The sequence below is a fragment of the Miniopterus natalensis genome, chromosome 21, assembly GCF_054644295.1.
Source record: "Miniopterus natalensis isolate mMinNat1 chromosome 21, mMinNat1.hap1, whole genome shotgun sequence".
In the NCBI taxonomy this organism is placed as follows: Eukaryota; Metazoa; Chordata; class Mammalia; order Chiroptera; family Miniopteridae; genus Miniopterus; species Miniopterus natalensis.
The window spans coordinates 19,590,769-19,608,628 of NC_142101.1; the positions used below are offsets into that span (position 1 = coordinate 19,590,769).

A 17,860-nucleotide genomic window follows, 5' to 3' on the forward strand; every position below is an offset into this window, starting at 1 on the left:
GAGGGGTTCAAGGTGCCCACAGCCATGACTTAGGGACCCCCCCAGGTGTCAGCCATCTGCCAACACTGCCCTCCTGCGGCTCCTCTCCTAGCCCCCACCCCACCCCATCCCTCCACAGGAGTCCACTGAGTGCCCCAGCCGGGGACAGTCCTGCTATGACCCAAAGTTTCATCTCTGTTACTCGCTGCTCTCCCATCCCTGGGCCTGGGACTCCTGAGGCTCCCTCCTGCTCCAGGTTAATTCACAATCGCTCTGGCTTTTGCGAGGTCACAGAGCCCTGTCACAGGTGTTTGGTTCTCATGACTGATCGGTGTTGTTTTACTGAAGAGGAAAATGAGACTCAGAGAAGTCAACCAACCTAGATACGGTCACACAGCTCTGCCAGTGGCAAAGCTGGGGTGGGAAGGTGGGGTGGCCAAGAGCACCCAGCCTCTGCTGATGACACCACACTGGCCTGTGCGGGTCCTTGGAGCCTGGGAGTCCTGTCCTCCAGCCTCATGACCTCCTGGGACTAGGGCTGATGACTCACTTTCCCCATCTGGGAGAGGCTCAGGCCCAAGGTGGATTACTTGGGCCATGAGAAGAATCTAGAAGACTTTGGGACCCAGGCGGAGCAGGATGCAGGGGGCTGGTGCTCCCTCCCTGCTGGGGTATTCCTGCCCCCCCCCCCCCGGAGGGGAGCTCTAACTTAGCCTTTTGGGGAGCACTCGGCTGGGGCAGTGCTGGGCCCCAGAGACACTCAATTCTTATTGACTTGTTGACTGCACATGGGGCTGCTGGACGGAATGTCCCCTGGTTGCAGCCCAGAGCGGGCTCCTCCAGCCCACCCTGGAGGAAAGGCGATCTACCCTGTCTGTCCATCTGGGTCCAGCTGGAACGGCTGCATTGCACAACAGCCCGGGAACCGTGTGCCAGGGACGCTCTGGCGAGGCCTGAACCATCCCCCGTGCAGAGGAGGGAGCCTGGGTCCCCTCGGGTGGCCTCCCAGGACAGGGTGGGAAGAAAAAACAGGAATAGGGGTGACCCGAATGGGCACAGAAAGTAACACAGCTTCCTAGAAGTCTCGTTATAAACTCCACTTAGTGGTCACCCTACGGGACCCGCCTTGCATTCAACGCCTGTCCTCTGTCACCCACGCTGCCAGGGTCTGAGTCCCCATGGGGAACAGGCATGGGGTGCTTCTCAGGCGGTAAATGCAGGTTCTCATTGAGTAGGTCTGGGGCGGGACCTCAGACTCTGCCTTTCTAGAAGCTTCCATGTGATGCTGGTGCTGCTGGAACATGGAACACACTTTGGGCAGGGAGGGCCCAGAGCAGGGCTCCTCAGAGTCCCCCAGCAGCCTCATCACGGGGTCCCTGTTAGAAATGCACCTTTTAAGCCCCACACCCCCATCCCCGCCCAGACCTGCCAATCAGAAACTCTGGATTTGGGGCCCAGCCCGCTGGGCTTTACCAAGCACGCCGGGTCATGCTGATCCGCGGAAGGTGTGGGGACCTAGTGTAGGGGAAGGAGCACTGAGGAAGGACACCTGTGTCATAACCCAGCTCTGAGGCTCCCCCTCTCTGACCTCAGTGCCCTTGACCTTAAAATGTAGCTGTCTGGCCCGTATTAAATTTGCAAGGCTGGCTGGTTTATGGGGGCTAAGGACCGTCCACGTCAGGGGTCCCTCCTTCAGGTAAGACAAGAAGGTTGTTGCTGTTCCCGCCTCAGCCTGACCCAAGTTCCCGGATTCATCGGGTCAGGTAGCTCCTCCCCACCCAGACATGACAGGAACACGGGTCTCCTTCCAGCTGTGCTCCCCCCTCTGGGCTTCTTCACGCACCCTCCAGCCCTCAGGTCTCCCCCTCCTCTCCCTGGGAGACGCCCCCAGCTGACCTCTCCCTCCGGCTACTCCTGACCCGCCCCAGCCCTTTGATGTGGAGCCCTCGGTCCCAGAGCTGTGGGTATCCTCAGAGGGAAACAGAAGAAACCGATCAATGTTTCAAGGCTCCGAGGATCTGGGTTTTATGGGCACCGTTGCAACAGACCTCGAGTGGGCAGCACCCTGAGGCCAACCCGCCCAGGCTTGCTCCTGGGCCTGGCCCTCTCGGTGGAAATCCCCTCCCACGCTCAGCTCTTTAATCACTTTCCAGGCCAATAACTTTCCTGATTCACCAGGGATCCCTTTCGTCTCCAGGGCGCCCACTGCCCCCTCTCTGATGGGGCCGAGTCTGGGCTTGATGACATTTGATCCCAGCTTGGGTCTGGCAAGGACTGGACTTGTGGGCTCAGGGTTCAGGTTGGGGCCTGCAGAATTTCCCCTTTTCCCAGATCATGCTGGCATCTGGGCGCTCTTGCTGCAGGAGCAAAGGGGCCTCCCTGGCATGACCCTTGTCCTCGGGGACGCTGGGCTGAGGGGCAGGGACATCAGAAGAAGACTGGCTGATGCTCAGGGGATGTGTGACCTTAACCCACCTGCCAGCAATAGCAGAGCAAACTGGACCCAGGCTCTGGGCACTGGGGACATTGTTCTCTTTTTAGTGGGAACTGGCCAGATGGGGAGGTGGCGTTCCTGTCCTCCGGGAGCTCCCTCCTACTAAAGAAGATCTCAGAGTGAACGTTTCACAGGCCACAATCTTGGCTTTGCAGAAACACGTCCCCCGGGATCAGACACAGCTGCCTAAGGTGACATCCCCACGTCACTGCTCATACCGGTGCGTGTATGTATCAGGATAGGCTCGGCCCTGCTCCACCAACAAACTCCCCCAAATCCCACAGGTTGTCCCAAAACCCAGCGAAGGTTGTCCACTCGTCCCACACGCCGACAGGGCTGGGGGGGGCAAGGCGAGGTGTGCAGACCATTGCAAATGGGCACGGCAGTGGCCCACCGCACAGGGGGACTGAGGACCAATGGCATTCATACATTTAAGGTCTTCAGTTAGTCTGCGACATGTAGTAAGTGCTCACGAGGGGCGAATGATACTCTTGGGGACAGATAACTTACACCAGGGCCCTTAAAGACTTTTGCCCACAAGGGACACTTCTAACCTCAATTCAGAGGCCAGAGCAAGCCACGGGGCCACATCTCACTTCAAGGGAGGAAGAGACGTGTGACCCAGAGGGGGCACATGAGTGACCAGCCCTACAGAACTAGCAGTGCAGCCTGTGGGGACCTGTGGGTGTCCCCAGGAGGCCAGGACCAAGCCCACAAACCCTCTGAAGTAGTCAGGCTGAGGTCAGCAGAGAGGAGATGCAGAAGGCTCAGGGGTAGGAGCTTTGAAAAAGGCAGCAGGGCTTGTCCAGGCATGAAAATGCCCACGAAGGGCTTTATTCAGATGACCTGCTTCCTGAATTTTCCTGGCCTCTGGGGCGAGTCTTCCCAGGCCCATAAACCCAGAATGTGAGAGTTGGGCGGGTCCCCAGAGTGTGGCCAGGGCCACAGCATCAGCACCACCTTCCCCTGGGAGCCGGTGAGAGATGCTGGGTCTCAGGCCCCACCCCAAGCGCCCGAAAGGTATCTTCATTTTCACAAGGTCCCGGGAGGCTCCCCGAACATTGTCACCTCGGAAGCACTCCTCTGGCGTTTAATTGAGGCCAACATCCTCGGTTCACACAGGAGCGGTTGAAACCCAGAGGGGAGGAGGCTGGCCCAAAGTCACACAGCTGGTTCCAGCGCTGGCTCCTCTGCTTGCCAGTGATTTTGACTAAGTCACCTGAAAACTCAACAGGTCTCAGTTTCCTCTTCTGTGATAAAGGGATGGTATATCCGCTTCATACTGCTGATGTAGGACTCAAATAAGACAGCATGTAGATTAGTGCCAGTGCACAGTGTGTGCTCGACGCATGCTGGCTACTGCTATGGACCTAGCACAACTCCTCCTACCTCTCGGCCCACGGGTTCTTCTAAAGAAGACTCAGGTACAGTACAGCGGTGCAGGACTGGGACCTGGACCCAGCTGCCTGCATGTCTATCCTGCTCCTGCCATTTGACGTTAAGCTGGTTCGAAAATTGTCCTTTGGTTTGATCATTTGTGATGGGTGTGGTGACAGGGTTATTGTGAGGATTCAGTGACTTAATATACTTATGGTCCCCGAATAGGCTGAGGCACATAGTGAGTGCAGGAGATGGGTAATGATGCTCCCAAAACGTCCAGAAGAGGGAGGCTCAGGCTTGGGTGGAGGGAGCCAGCCCGGCAGGAGAGGGTCTTTCTCAGAGGGAGCCACTCTGCTCTGCCCACTGACCTATTTACTGCAAGTCCCCAGGCTGCTCCTCTGGCCCCTGCACAGCCCCAAGCCCGGCTGGGATTTTCTTTCTCAGCTGATGAAGTGGCTTCCCCCAGCCTCTATCAGGAACCACTGAGTGGCCAGGGTGTTTGCCCTGGAGAGGGGCAGACTTGAGCCGACAGGCAGCTGTCACAGGACGGAGATTAGACCTGCTCTGGGTGGCTCTCAGAGACAGAAATAGGAAGTCCTCTCTAATCATTGAAATCGTGCAGAGCCCAGCTGCCGGGTGGGGCGCCAAACTCAGGGCAGCTGAGCGGTCACCTACCCACAGGGCTGTGGGGTGCAGGTTGGAGCTGGGGCTGGACTCCCCTGGTCCTCAAGCCTGGCTGAGCCTGAGTGTCAGAATCACCTGAGGGGCTCTGCAAATGCAGATTGCCAGGCCCGCTGCATCAGAGCCTCCAGGGGGTGGGGCCGGGAATCCACTGTAAAAGGTTCCCCAAGTGATTCTCATAATTGGGGGAATTGGAGGAGGGACCAGGGGCAGGGAAGGCAGGGCACCATCCAGCAGTTTATCCCTGAGGGTTCTTCCCCTGCTTGGCTCACCCGGTCCATGTGTCGGTCCCTCCCACAGTATTTCCGTGCCCTGTTCAGGGATTAATTAACTCCCACACCTAACAGCAGCTAACTTCCCTCTCTCTCTCCTTCCTCCCAGCCTCACCCCTCGTTGGTCCCTCAGCCCTCAGGTGACCCAAATAAGTTGCTAGGGCTCTGGGAGGAGGGGCTCTCCTGAAATTGGCCTCCCATCAGGACCACAGCTGCATCCCATCGCAGCTTCCTCGGAGCGGAGAGCAAAGAACAGCCACTCCCGCCCACTGCGCATCCCGGCGCCCAGCTCGGAGATGAGAGAACCAAGGAAGGAAATGCCTGGACGGACACTGAGATCCCGACTCCCTGCCTTTGGGTCACTACGTGGCGTGGTCTGCTGCAGGCTGGTTAGCGGGAACCCCTCCGAGGGAGAAGCCGTCACCTGGGATTCCAGGTGAGCACCGCGCGCGCAGCGCGCACGGGGGCGGAGAGCGGGAGGGACGCGCTGACCTGGCCGGGAGCCTCCTGCCCTGGCTCCACAGCGCCACCTGCCGGCGGGTCCTCCTCCCTGCAAGGTACCACCCCCAGGCGGCCCTCCCTTCTCCAGGGCTCCTCCCGCCCCCCCCCACCCACTACACGGGCCCGCGCCCCTGACTTCACCGGGTTTCGCTCCAAGGAGGTGCGTCCAGCCCCCTCCCCACAATGGGGCTGTTCTGGAAGAGGCAGGCGGATGGCCTTGCGCTGGAGAGCAGAGACCCACCCAAGCAGCCAGCAGAGGGCAGCCTGTCCCCAATTTTGGGCCCCAAACTCCCATTCTGGCCTCTCCTGTGGGCCTCTCCCAGAGCAGGAAGATGGTCTGGGGGGGGGGGGGGTGTGTGTGTGTGTGTGTGTGTGTGTGTGTGTGTGTGTGTGTGTGTGTGTGTGTGTGTGTGTGTGTGTGTGTGTGTGTGTGTGTGTGTGTGTGTGTGTGTGTGTGTGTGTGTGTGTGTGTGTGTGTGTGAACATCCATCCCTTCTCCCCGACGCACAAACCCTTCCCAAAGACCATAGCCCCTGGCCAGCCTCTTTCGGTTGGCCACAGCCTGGGCTGGACCTAGAGACCTTGGCGCTCCTGGAACCCGCAGCCCTGGACAGCACGCTCCTCTAAACCACCACAGCTGTGCTACCTGTCACCTGGCACATGCATCTGGTTCTAAAGTATTGATTGGTCCCACACACGGTTAGATCCCATACCCAGAATCAAGGAGGGGGTCTGTCAAGGCCGTGGTTGGATCTGGTCATCTGGTTGTGAGGCTCACTAGGTTTGTTGCTGTTACAGCATCTGCTTATTGTGGTTTGTTTTTTTAAAATATGTTTTTATTGATTTTAGAGAGAGAGGAAGGGAGAGGGAGAGAGGAATAGAAACACTGGTGAGAGAGAAACATCAATAGGCTTCCTCCTGCATGGCCCCTTCTGGGGATTGAGTCTGCATCCCAGGCATATGCCCTGACTTGGAATCAAACCGGAGACCTCTTGGTGCATGGGACAGTGCTCAACCACTGAGCCACGCCGGCCGTGAAATTTCTATTCTTTATCGGCCACCCCGTTCGTGGTGTTTTGTTGGAGCAGGCTGAACGGAGGAAGGCAGGGCCCTCACAGCGCCGGGCTGAGCCAGGCCCGCCACTCCACCCTGGGCAGAGGGAGCTCTCTGAGTTCCACGGGGAAGTTCCCATGGCTGAGTTCCCCTCTCATTCTGGGGCTTTCCAGCCAAGGGAAGTTCTGAGCACAGTTTTGGGGCCTTGCTGAGCCTCTCAAATTCCAAAGTGCGCTAAATTCCATGCCCAGATGTGGGGTTCGGCGAGACAGGTTCCTGCAATAGAGCCAGGACAGATCACTCCATTCCCATGGACCTCATGGGAGTCTCCAATCCGGCTCCCTCCCGGCCCCAGGCCGTGGCAGTGACACAGACGGACACCAGAGCTCTGTTCTATCAGCTTTTATTGACCAAGTGAGGGATGAGCTTGAAAACAGCCTGAGCAGCCCCCTCCCGGGCCACAGCTCTGTCTTGTCCTTTCTGTTCCTGGGAGCAGTGAGACCACCCCCACCCCCTTGTTCCTGCTGCTCCTGACCTGGGGGCCTGGGAGGGATGGGGGGGACGTGGCCAGAGAAGGTCCTGGGGAAAGGTGGGTGGCAGGGGCAGGAGGGTCCTGAGCTCTGGGTGCAGAGGGGAGGGGTGTCCAGATGAAGACTGAGTTGTGTGCCTCCCATCCGAGGGCCAAGCGGGCGCAGCAGCAGAGCCCTGGGCTGGGCGTGTGGGGACAGGGGAGCCGTTATCGCTGCAGCCTGGGGACCCCACTGCCAGAGTCGTCTCCCCTCAGGTTTGGGCCTCTGATAACAGAAGTGTGTGTTTGGGTGTTTCATGGGGGCCCCCATCACACAGGGAAGTGGATGCTGGGGAGGTCAGACGACATCCAGACTCGGGTTCTCAGACCTGGGTGTTCTCCCACCCCGAGGGGAGGACACCAGCTCACCACAGCCTCAAAGGTCACGGCCTCAAAGGTCATGACCCAGACGAACAGGTGTCTCCTGCAGACCAGGACCCCATCTCATGCCTCTCTGTCCCCTTCCCTCCCCCCCCCAGTGGCTGCCGAGCTGGGGGGACTCCCCAGTCCTTTTCTGAGCGATACCAAGAAGCCCACCCTCTTTCCCACAGAGAAGAAACTCGGGTCAGTAAACTGCAGCCTCCCCTCTGGGCTCTGAGATGTGGGCTCAGGGTCTTGGCCAGATGATGGTGGACGCTCAGCCTAGGAGGCTAAGAGCCGGGGCCTGTGGGGTTGGTGTGGGGAGACTAAAGCCACAGAGACTCCTGCAGGTGACGGAGGCAGACCCCAGGCAGGGGGAGCTCCTGAGAGGGGGACCTCAGGCAGACTCCAAAGGGGGCCTGAACCAAGGGCTGAGGAGAGGCGTCCGGAGGTGGCCGAGGCTGCGGGGAGGGGGTGGTGGAGATGGCACGTGGGTGGGGATGCTGTAGGCGGCCTTACTCCGAGTGGACCAAGGCCCCTGCCCCTTGTCCGAAGCCAAAGCCCTTGGGCCCAAAGTTTTTGGCATAGCATCCTGCAGAGAGAAGAGGCAGGTGAGACACTCCGCCCCCAGGCCACCCCTTCCTGACCCCGCTGTAGACACACCGCTCCTAAGGCCTGACCAGGCCTCCGCAGTAGTGCTGTCCTATCCCAGGTCCTCTCCCTTCTGCAGCACCCCAAGCCCAACTGTAAGAAGGGTCCTGGCCCCACCCTGTCCATCTCCCACTGCAGAGTTGACAGAGGCACTGTCTGCGGTGACAGCCCAGGACCAGATTCAGGGATCCACTTGGCCCGCCCAGCCTGTCCCCCGATCTGCCATGTGACTCCGGCCATGTCACTGTCTCCCTCTGGGCTTGTCCCCTCTGTAAAGTGAAGGGTGTACCAATGTTCTGGACCTGACCCCGAGGCCAGGAACAGGTTTACACAACCAGGGCGTCATCGCTCGGTCCCCACCCCTGGGCCGCCTGACCCCGGGGCTGGAAGTGGCCCACCCACCTTTGCAGTAAATCTCGCCGTCCTTGTCGGCCAGGGTGGTGGACTCCAGGCCTTTGCCACACTTGGCACATCGGAAGCAGGACTTATGCCAGGACTGTATGGGAAGGGAACAGTTAATGCTGCCACCAGGGACTAGGGTGTCCCCTGCCCCCAGCCCCCTGACATAATGACATAGAGGGCTGCTCAGCAGAGGCTCCTGGGGAGATGTGGCCCTGGGGCCGGGCCAGGGAGGTGCAAGCCAGGACCTCACACCACCTCACATCACCTCAAGGGGCCGGGTGGTCAGTGACACCAGCTGAACCACAAGCAACAGGCCAGGGGGTAGGGTCACCGCCCAGGTAGCTGTGCTTCATAGGTGCCGTGGGTCAAGCCTTCTCCAGACCCATGGGGTCAGTGGTGTGGGCATGGGCTTGCCCCAGCCCTAGCCCTTACCAGCTGCACAGCCTCAGCCACTTTCTCCTCCAGGGGCCTCTCCGCCCACCTTGCAGAATGGACATGGGAACTAGGTACATGGATGCTGCCTGGCCAAGGGCACGCTTTTATCATGGGGACTCTCCTGAGGCAGCCCGGCCCCTGAACTTTAGAAATGGGTGCCTCGTTCGCCCAAAGGCCCTCACCTCTTGGAGAGGGGGCTGGTGGCCCTGCCCTCACCAGGCAGCTCTGAGGACTACATGACTTTCGCAGTGGACAGTGCCTGGGACAGGCCTAGCCCGCCCGGGGGAGCCCCGGGCCAGTGGTGTCTGGTGTTACTTGGGAAGGAGATGGGTCTGTGAAGTGCTCTGAACTCAGCAGGAAAAGGCCCGAGTGCAGCTTCCCCAGGGGCTGCAGGAGGCCCTGGCGGATCTAGGAGGAGCTCGGAGGCCCCACAGGGGTAGCAGCCTGGCGGGGACGGCACTGGCCCAGGTTTGCACCCCGGGATGGAGTGGCTCGGGCAGGAAGACCTCTGAGAGACCAGCTCCAGAGGTAACAGCTGCGCAAGCTCAGGGGTTGAGGTGTAGACAGCCCTGAAAGAGGCAGGCGGCACCCAGGCCGACAGAACCAGGCCTTTTAAGGGCAAAGAGCCTCCCTCAGCACAGCCCCCCATCCCGGGATGGAGAGCGAGAAACAAAACTGGACCTCCTGGGATTTCCTGGCCGCCAGACCTCTGCACGCTCTCTCCTCCCAGAGACCGGGGGGGGGGGGGGGGGGGGGGGGGGGGGGGGGGGGGCCCAGCCCCCAGCCCCCAGCCCCCAGCGCCCTGCCTGAGCTCTCCAGGCTGGGGAAGGAGACTCCTCTGCAGAGCAGCCTTGAGTCTAGCTCAGGCCCCGCTGGCTAGGTCATGGAAGAATCGATTCTTAGCCACTTTTCATCATTTTCTTTCTTTCTTTTTAAGAAGCTCTATTGCTTCTTTAAAAAAAAAAAAATGTTTTCTTTTTAAAAAAAATTTTTTTTATTAGAGCCCACAGCCCAGGTATGTGCTCTGACCAGGAATCGAGCTGGTGACCTCCTGGTTCATGGGTTGTGGCTCAACCACTGGGCTACACCGGCGGGGAACTTTTCATAATAATTTCCTATTCTCACAGTGAGTCGGCAGAAAAAGCACCAACTTAATCCTGTTACTGTCTCCTGTTTTCATATCATCTAATCAACGGCAGGGATCTTCCTTCTGACCTCACGGCCACCCCCAACAGTAAACAAGGACAATACCAGCGGCGGACCCCAGGCGCTGCCCTGGGTGGTATTTGTACGTTACCTCATTTAACCTTTTAAACCACTTTCTTTGTCAGGGTCCATCGTGTCCTCTACTTGACAGATGCGGACCCGAGGCTCAGGAAGGTGACGTGGTTTCCCCGAGTCACACAACTAAAGGGAAAGGCCAGACGGGCCAAGTCCTGGAGCCCACGTGTCAGGAAGGTATGTCGCCGGCCCACACCCTCCCCTCTCCCGGGACGCCCGCGGCCGCCTTACCTTGCCCGCACCGATCACCTTCTCGGCGGCGTAGACGGCCTGGCCACAGCGGGGACAGCGCTCGGAGCCGCCGATCTTCTGGGCAAACTTGGATGCGTTGGGGTTGGTGGTGGGCCTGTGGCCAGGGGCCCTGCGCGAGGAAAAGGGGACGGACGTGGCTCACACTGAAAATACGATGGGGCCGGATCGGGTGGGCACGACCCCACCTTCATCTCACAACGGGGGCAGCGGGCAGCTTTCCGAGCCAGTTATAGGACCAGGGCTACCAGGAACTCTTGGGTGGTCTCCCATTTCAGAGATGGAGAAACCCAGACTCCCCACAGTGTCACTTCCCTGGAAATACCCTATGGCCCTCAGTCGCCTGGTTACATGCTGGAATCGTCTCACACCTCATTGCTAAGCACTGCCCTCCTCTCCCACATTCCTGCAGACTATTATCAGATTGTTTCCAGGACAAATCTGCTGACCAGTCATTTCCCCTGGGCCATGACCATGGCTGGCATGTGGTAGCTCATCTGTCAGTCGTTTCCGTCCATCCCCCTGGGCCAAGGAGCCGGCCAGGGTGACTGCTGACAGCCCTGTTTACAGCAGGTCAGGGGTCAGTGGGTGCCAGGGCCCTAGTGACACCCTGTAGCATTTCCAAGGAAGGGACGACAGAGGTGACAGGTGGCAGAGGCTGGTCTGGCTCAGACACTCGCTGGCAGGGGACCCGACAAGTCACGGGCACTGGGCTGAGTTTTCTTGTCCGTGGAAAGGGGACAGGGAACCAAGTCAGCTTTGGGGTCCTCTCCGCTCTGACCTGCCACTAGGCCTGTTGGTTCCCCTGGGACCCCAGCTTCTCCGATGGGCCTGGCACTGAGTGGGGGCCCCGCGATGACCTTGGAAATAGGTTTTCTGAGCTGTCGCCGCTTAACCAGAAGCGGTCGAGAGTGTCTGGTGGAGCTGGGGGTGGGGGAGCTCTGGTACTTACTCCTCATGCCGGATGCCCAGCGACTCCCCCTTGTCTGTGCTCAGAGTGCCGGCGCCCTGTCCGTAGCCGTAGCCCTTGGGCCCGTACTTCTTGCCGTAGCAGGACCTGCAGTAGATCTCCTCACCGTGCACGGCCACGGTTGTGCTGTCCAGGTTCTTCTTGCAGACCACTGCGGGGGCGGGGGGAGGGGCACAAGAGCCCGTGAGTGGGCACAGGGACACACAGAGGCTCCCCGAGCATGCGTCACACCTGCCACCGTGACCTTTGAGGAACAGCCTGGAAAAGCAGGTCGGGGTGGCCCCGAGCTGGGAGGTGACAGGGAGGGAGTCTGCATGTCCCAAGGCCGGGGATGCCGGCCAAGCCACCTCTCCCGGGAGCCCGCGTGCCTCGGAGGCCTCCGCCCCCTCAGGATGCCCAGACAGCAGTGCACGCAGGGGTCGGAGGCAGCAACCTCGGCTGACCCCGGCCCCAGGAAGCCCGCTGAGGCCTCCACTCTGCCCCGGAGAGAGACCACGTGTCCGGACGAGGGCGGGGGGGGGGGGGAAGAAAGGAAGGCAGAGGAGGGCAGGCTCCCAGCAACGGGGGCCAGAAGGGACACTCGGTGTAGGCTTGGGGGGAGGGTTCAGGTGAGGCAGTGAGCCCAGAAGGGAAGTTAGTGTTTATCAGGCACCCAGCTGGCAGGCTTGGAGATGAGACGCAGGATTTGCCAGCAGCATTTGAAGTTCCCAGTCTCAGCGTGGATCCCCGTGGGGGGGCGGGGGAGGGGGAACCGGGCTCAGACCCGGGGAGAATGCCCACCTACTGGGCTAAGAGATCGGAATGGGGGCAACTTTAGAAAACTGGTGGGCCTGGGTACCTTCCTGTTTATGCCAGAGGGGAGCTGTGCCCAGCCTCGCAGAACAGGGCGGCTCAGAGCCTAGGGTCCTGCAGCCTCAGCCAGGGTCAGATCCCGGCTCTCCCGCTTTGCAGTGACCTCGACCTGGGGCAAGTTATTCTTATCTGCATTTGCAAGTGACACTGAGCCCAGAAATGGAAATATCTTCCCCAAAAGGTGGCTGTGAAAAGCAAATGAGGCCTTTCGCAGGAAGTAAATAGCACAACACCTGCACCCAGGAGGTTGACTGCTCTCATTAGTATCTGGAGTGAGTGTCGTGGGGCACAGGGATGGAGGGACAGGTCAGGCCTCCAGAGGCCCAACTTCGCTTGTCTGTCAGCTCTTGTCCTAATGATGTTAATTTGGCTTCTTGACATTCCTTAAATATCAGGATCCAGTGTGCCCCACAGACTGACCCCTCAAGCCTGCCCTGGGGAAGCCCCGCCTGTCCCGGCCCTCCTCTCACCTCCCTCCCAGGAGGCTCTGAGCTCAGCCCTCTGCAAACTGGCCACCCTCTCCCTCTGAGCCCCAGGTTATAGACTTCAGACTAAATAAGGCCCCTCTGGTCCAGCCCTTGAGATCCCCACCTCATTCCAGCACTCTGGGCAGCCCAAATACGGAGCTCTCCATAGCCCCCCTGGGGCTTGGCTCCGGACAGATGGAGGGAGAGGGAACAACAGGCCAAGGCCTCCAGCATTCCCTTCTAGGGCAGGAAGTCAGGAGCTGCTTCCCATAAGGCCCCGATTGAACTGGGAATTCCAAGACCCGGCAGGCAGATAGCAGAGATGAGGGTCTCTTCTGAGGGGGTCTCTCCAGCAGGGGTCCCGGGAGCTCAGCTAGGAGACCCAGGGCCTAAAGTGGCTCCAGGTCACGACCCCCATGGGTCTCTGTTCTCCCAGAGCCCCCACTCCATCCTGGCTTTCTGCCCCTTCACCTCCTCCAGGGGATGCGCCCTGGAGTCTGCCCACCTGCAGGCTCCACCAGAGGCTCAGGTAAGGGGAATTTTTAATGAAGGGCTAAATTGATTTCTGCCAAATCATGTTAAGGCAGTAAAGAGAGTTAGGGTTAACAGCTTGGGCTGATTACTGAGTATTGGTTGTACTCCAGGTGCGCTATGCCTGGGTGAGTCCTATCATGCTGATTGGAATCACAGAAAAGAGGCAGCCACAGGTGAGGGCCCGCCCTTCCCCCACTCAGGCCGAGAGCAGGTCTCTCTGCTTCCAGAAGGAAAACCGAGGCACATAAGGGACCGGCCAGAACACAGTGTGACCTGGCAGCCCACACCCCTGTGAGCCAGGCCAAGTGTGTGGGACCAAGAGGTGAAACCTGACATCAGACCTCACCCTGTGGGTAAGGAGACAGGGAGACGCTGGTGTTCTGGGGCGTGCGACCCCTGGGAGCTTCCCTGTGCTCTGGGTTCTGGGAGCAGCCGCCTCCATCGGCCCCGACCATGAGGTAAGGCCAGACCTGGAGGGAGCCTGTCAGAGCTCAGAGCTCAGAGACAGGCACTAGCCTGTCCTGTCCCCACTGTGACCCCAGGGGTGCAGGGCAGGGCCTCTCTGTCCCTGCTCCCAGGTCAAAGGCCAAGCCCAGGACGGAGGCCCTGCTCCCTGAGTCCAGCTATTGCTTCACCCTGTCTTCCTGTCTGTCCCAGACCCAGAAGGGACTGTAGGCCCTGAGCTGAGCAGAATCCAGAGCCAAGGACCAGAATGGTCAGAGGAGCTCTGGGGATGGGAGGCACTCAGGACTGGCCAGCAAGGGGCCCTTCCCGCCAGCCAGGCCCAAACCCTGCGGCCTCTCTTCCTTAGGAGGGAAAGTCCTCTGGTTCTGTGGGTTGCCCTGAATTCTTGAACTCAAGCTGGACGTTTCTTAGTGCACAGCGAAGCTCCTTCCATTCCAAACAGGTGGCCAAGTGCCCGGAGCCGTTCCGGGCACCAGGAGCCAGCCTTGGAAGGCTGGGACCTCCTGAGGTCCGATCCTAGAGGGACCCCAGGGATGTGAGACCGCTCCCCATGGCTGTTACTTTCACAATAGCCTCCCCCACCCCCCGCCCCAGCCCTGTTACAACTGTTTCTAACCCTCCACACCTCCTCACACCCTAGCCCAGCTGGCTCCTTCCTCTGCGGCCCCTGAATTCCTGACCCCCCTCCACTGCCTGACCCACAGCCACCCCTACAGGCAGGACTGCAGGCGGGGGGGGGGGGGGCAGCTCTTGGCCACAGCCGGCCCTCCTGGTCAGTGATTAAGCAACATTTGAGAGCACAGAGGCCCTGAGGACTGGACCCCAGCAGCCTGCACCCTCTTCCTGGCCAATGCCAAACTCTCTCATTCCCCCTGAAAAAATAAACGGTTAGGAAATTCCTCAGGGCAGTGAGTTGCTGATAATAAGATGCGGCTGTTACGGCTCCTCGGTGGGCCGGTGGCCAGCGGACCGCACCAGGGCTCGCTCACCCTCCATTCATCAGACTCGGCCCATGGCTGGTGGGCTGTGGTTCCAGCCGGCTGGGCAGGGGTGGGCCCTGAGGCCTGTGCTGGCTGCTTCTGCTGACCCACCAGGCAGCAGGTAGAGACCTAGTGAGCAGGTGGCCCCTGGCCCAGCTGGTTCCCAGTCTGGATCATAATCACCTGGGACAAAGACGCCACAGGGTGTCCTAACGTTGCTCAATGCGTCACAGGATGACGTGGAACAGGCTGGGTCTTCAGCCCCTGGGCATTGTGACCCTGTCTCGCTGTGTCAGCTGTGTGTCTAGGAGTGTCTGTCACACACTGACCACTCACACCTCCTTCAGGTGCTTGGTTTCCCAAACTTCTTTCATTTTCATTTCCACAAAACCCAGTATCGTTACCTCCCGAGAAACAATGAGAAAACTCAGCCAGAGAGACATGGACTAACCTGCCCATCACCACTTGGAATTAAACAGAGTCCCACGCAAACCCCGAGGACAGGACTGGCTCTGAAACCTGGGGCTTCGCTGGCCATTCTTGAGTCCCCTCCACCTGCCCTCAAGGGCAACGCATCGATGGACATTGCCGCTTCCTCAAACCCAGATCCTCTGCTGCGATCACAGTGAACCTGGGGAGGCCCCCCAAGTCCTCACTTCCTGGGTGCTCTGAAAACACGCCTGGCCCATGCACCAGCCAGCAAAGGGCAAGGAGGCAGGGTCCCTGGGTGGCCTGAGGTCTCCTGGCAGCTTGGCATCTGCTGCCTGGTTCTCGCTCATCCAGGCTGCGGTCGGAGCGAGTCTCATTCTGGGCTGTTGGGAGTGGGTGTTAAAGAGCTTGGGCTCACCTGGCCCTGGTGCCTCAGGTGGCTGAGCATTGTCCTGGGCACCGAGAGGTTACCGGTTTAGTTCCTGGTCAGGGCACATGCCTGGGTTTGGGGCTCAATCCCCAGTCAGGGGCGTGCAGGAGGCAGCCGATGGATGATGTTTCTCTCTCGTCGATGTTTCTCTCTCTCTCCCTTCCTCTCTCTCTAAATTCAATAAAAACATATTTTTAAAAAGCACGTGGGCCCCTCTTTGCCTGTCCCAGGCTGTGGGATCAGGAAGGGACAGAACAGAGGTGAGGGCCGGCCCAGAGGGGGAGGAAGGGACAGCTGGCTCTTGGCCCAAACTCAGCTCCTCCTAAGCTTGCAGCCTGCAGGGCCTCTGAACAAGGGATCGTGAGGCCCACGGGCTGGTGAGACTTGAGGCTGAACATGTCTTCAGCTCTTAGAGGACAGACTGTGACAGAGAGAAAGGAGAGGGAGCGAGGGGAAAGCTTTCCTAAGCGAGTCTTCGCAGCTTGGCTCTGGGCCTGGAGCCCGCCGCCCCCACCGGCTCTGGCCAGTGTCCGCTTGGAAGGCGGCTTCCGCGGGAACAAAGAGGCCCTTAAGTGCTTCCCGCCCCAGCTGCGGCTTCAGCCAAATGTCAAGCTGTTTACATCCCATGGGGCCAGCTCCCAGGGGCTCTGACAGGCCCGGCCTGGCCTGGGGGTGCCCCCTCCCATCCTCATGGCAACCGCGGGCCTGGGCCTACTCACTGCACAGGAAGCAGGACTTGTGGAAGCTGCTCCCTTCACACTGCACCTCCTCGGCGAAGTACACGGTCTTCTGGCAGACCCCGCATTTCTTGCCTCCTCCCCAGTTGGGCATCCTGGAACTGGGCACAGAAACGGGAGTTGACGACGGGACACCCAGGCTGCTCGGGACAGAGGACCCCAGGCGGGGACCGAGGAGGAGAGGAGGTCAGGAGACCCGGCTCCTGCAGGGGGGGCCCAGCCCTGGTGGGGGGCACTTCCTCTGGCCCCCTCCCCAAATCCTCCTGCAAGTGCTGCCTGGGGGGCACAAGTAAGCGTGAGATACAAGCCCCACACGGATGAACCTCACAGATGTTCATTTGGAGCAAAACCGGCAGACGAACGAGAGTTCAGAGAACACAAGTCCCCCAGTCAGGTCCCCACAGGCAGAATCTATACTGTCAAGTGCTCAGGAAAAAAAAATACCCTGATCTTCTGAGAGAACCTCCTGGAAGCAGCCTCTCCTCCTGAGCAAGGACAGGGGAGCCAGGGGCTCTGGACCATTGTCCCCAAGGGGCCAGGCAGGCCCAGGATGAGGCTGACAGCGAGTGGGGCGCACAGAGCTGAGAGACAAAGAAACCCAGTGTGTGGTGACCTCATCGAGTCACCGAATTCAGCCAAGCTCTCTCTGAATTTTCCAGTTAAGGAAACCAACAAATTCCCTTTACTGTTGAAGCCAGTTACTCTACAGCTGAATGCATCCCTGGAGACAGTGATTACTGGGAAGCTGCTTTGGGAATCTCCGTCCCAATCCATCCCTGCATCGCTGCCAGGGCCCCTGCTCTAAAACCATCAGTGGCTCCCTAGTGCCTGAGAAAATCAAGCCTCCCTGAGAGCCCCCATAGCACAGCCTTCACTCACTTGCCAGCTCAGGCACCTGCTTACTGTGCCTCAGTCACGATGGGGGCTGGTGATTTAATCACCGCGCCCACCCCTACAGTGCTCCATGCAGGGCCTGGCCGTAGAAAGAGCTCAGCTGTGCCTGTGCAGAGCTGGGGTGTGCACAAAGTGGGGGGCTGGAGCTGGGGGCCTGCTGTCCCTTCCCACCTGGCTATTGACCACTGCATGTGGCCAGCTGCCCCTTTCCAGGTCTGGACCAACCGCAGCTTACGCACATCACAGACACACCCGTAGGTAGGGTTTCTCCAAAGGCACCTGATTCTCTGTGCCCTCCTCAGACACCTCCCAGGGCCTGAGCTCCCTGATCCCCGGGGACAGTCCTCGTGCCCCACAGTCCCTTCGGCCCCTTTCGGCCCTGGAGGTTCCATGGGCCGGCTGCCTGGCTGAGCAAGCGCTCAGGGCTGCAAAACCATGTAGCATGGAGGACAGCCAGTCAAGCACAGTACCGGGTGTCAGTCTGCCTCACTGGCAGCCTCCTCCCTCTTCCTTCCTGCAGGAGGCTGAGATCAGAGTTCCTGCGGGGTCAGCTCAGTTAGGAAGATGGTGTCTGGGTTCAAGGCTTCCTAGCTGAAGGCTTGTGGGCCGGCTCCTCTGCACTCTGAGCTCCAGTTTGCTTGTCTGGGTGGGACGAGTCTTAGTTCTGAGGATTAAAGGAGACCATAGCGCTGTGACCACCACGTGCCGGGCACGCGCTCCGAGCACGCTCTGCTGCTCCCGGCTAAGGGACTGGCCAGGTGAGCCCTCCAGCCAGATGTCTGCTCCCCTCCCAGCG

The 17,860-nt window shown here is 59.7% G+C and overlaps 1 protein-coding gene across 1 annotated transcript; it reads right to left on the reverse strand.

Moving 5' to 3' along the window:
* Window positions 1-6,747: 6,747 nt before the first annotated feature.
* CSRP1 (cysteine and glycine rich protein 1) lies at window positions 6,748-17,173 on the reverse strand. The gene is made up of 5 exons (XM_016211621.2): window positions 16,153-17,173; window positions 11,259-11,427; window positions 10,289-10,418; window positions 8,342-8,435; window positions 6,748-7,880 (listed from the first exon to the last, which is right to left on the reverse strand). Exons 1-5 carry the CDS (start codon window positions 16,262-16,264, stop codon window positions 7,804-7,806), a joined length of 582 nt encoding a protein of 193 aa, XP_016067107.1. The 5' UTR covers window positions 16,265-17,173; the 3' UTR covers window positions 6,748-7,803.
* Window positions 17,174-17,860: the final 687 nt, after the last annotated feature.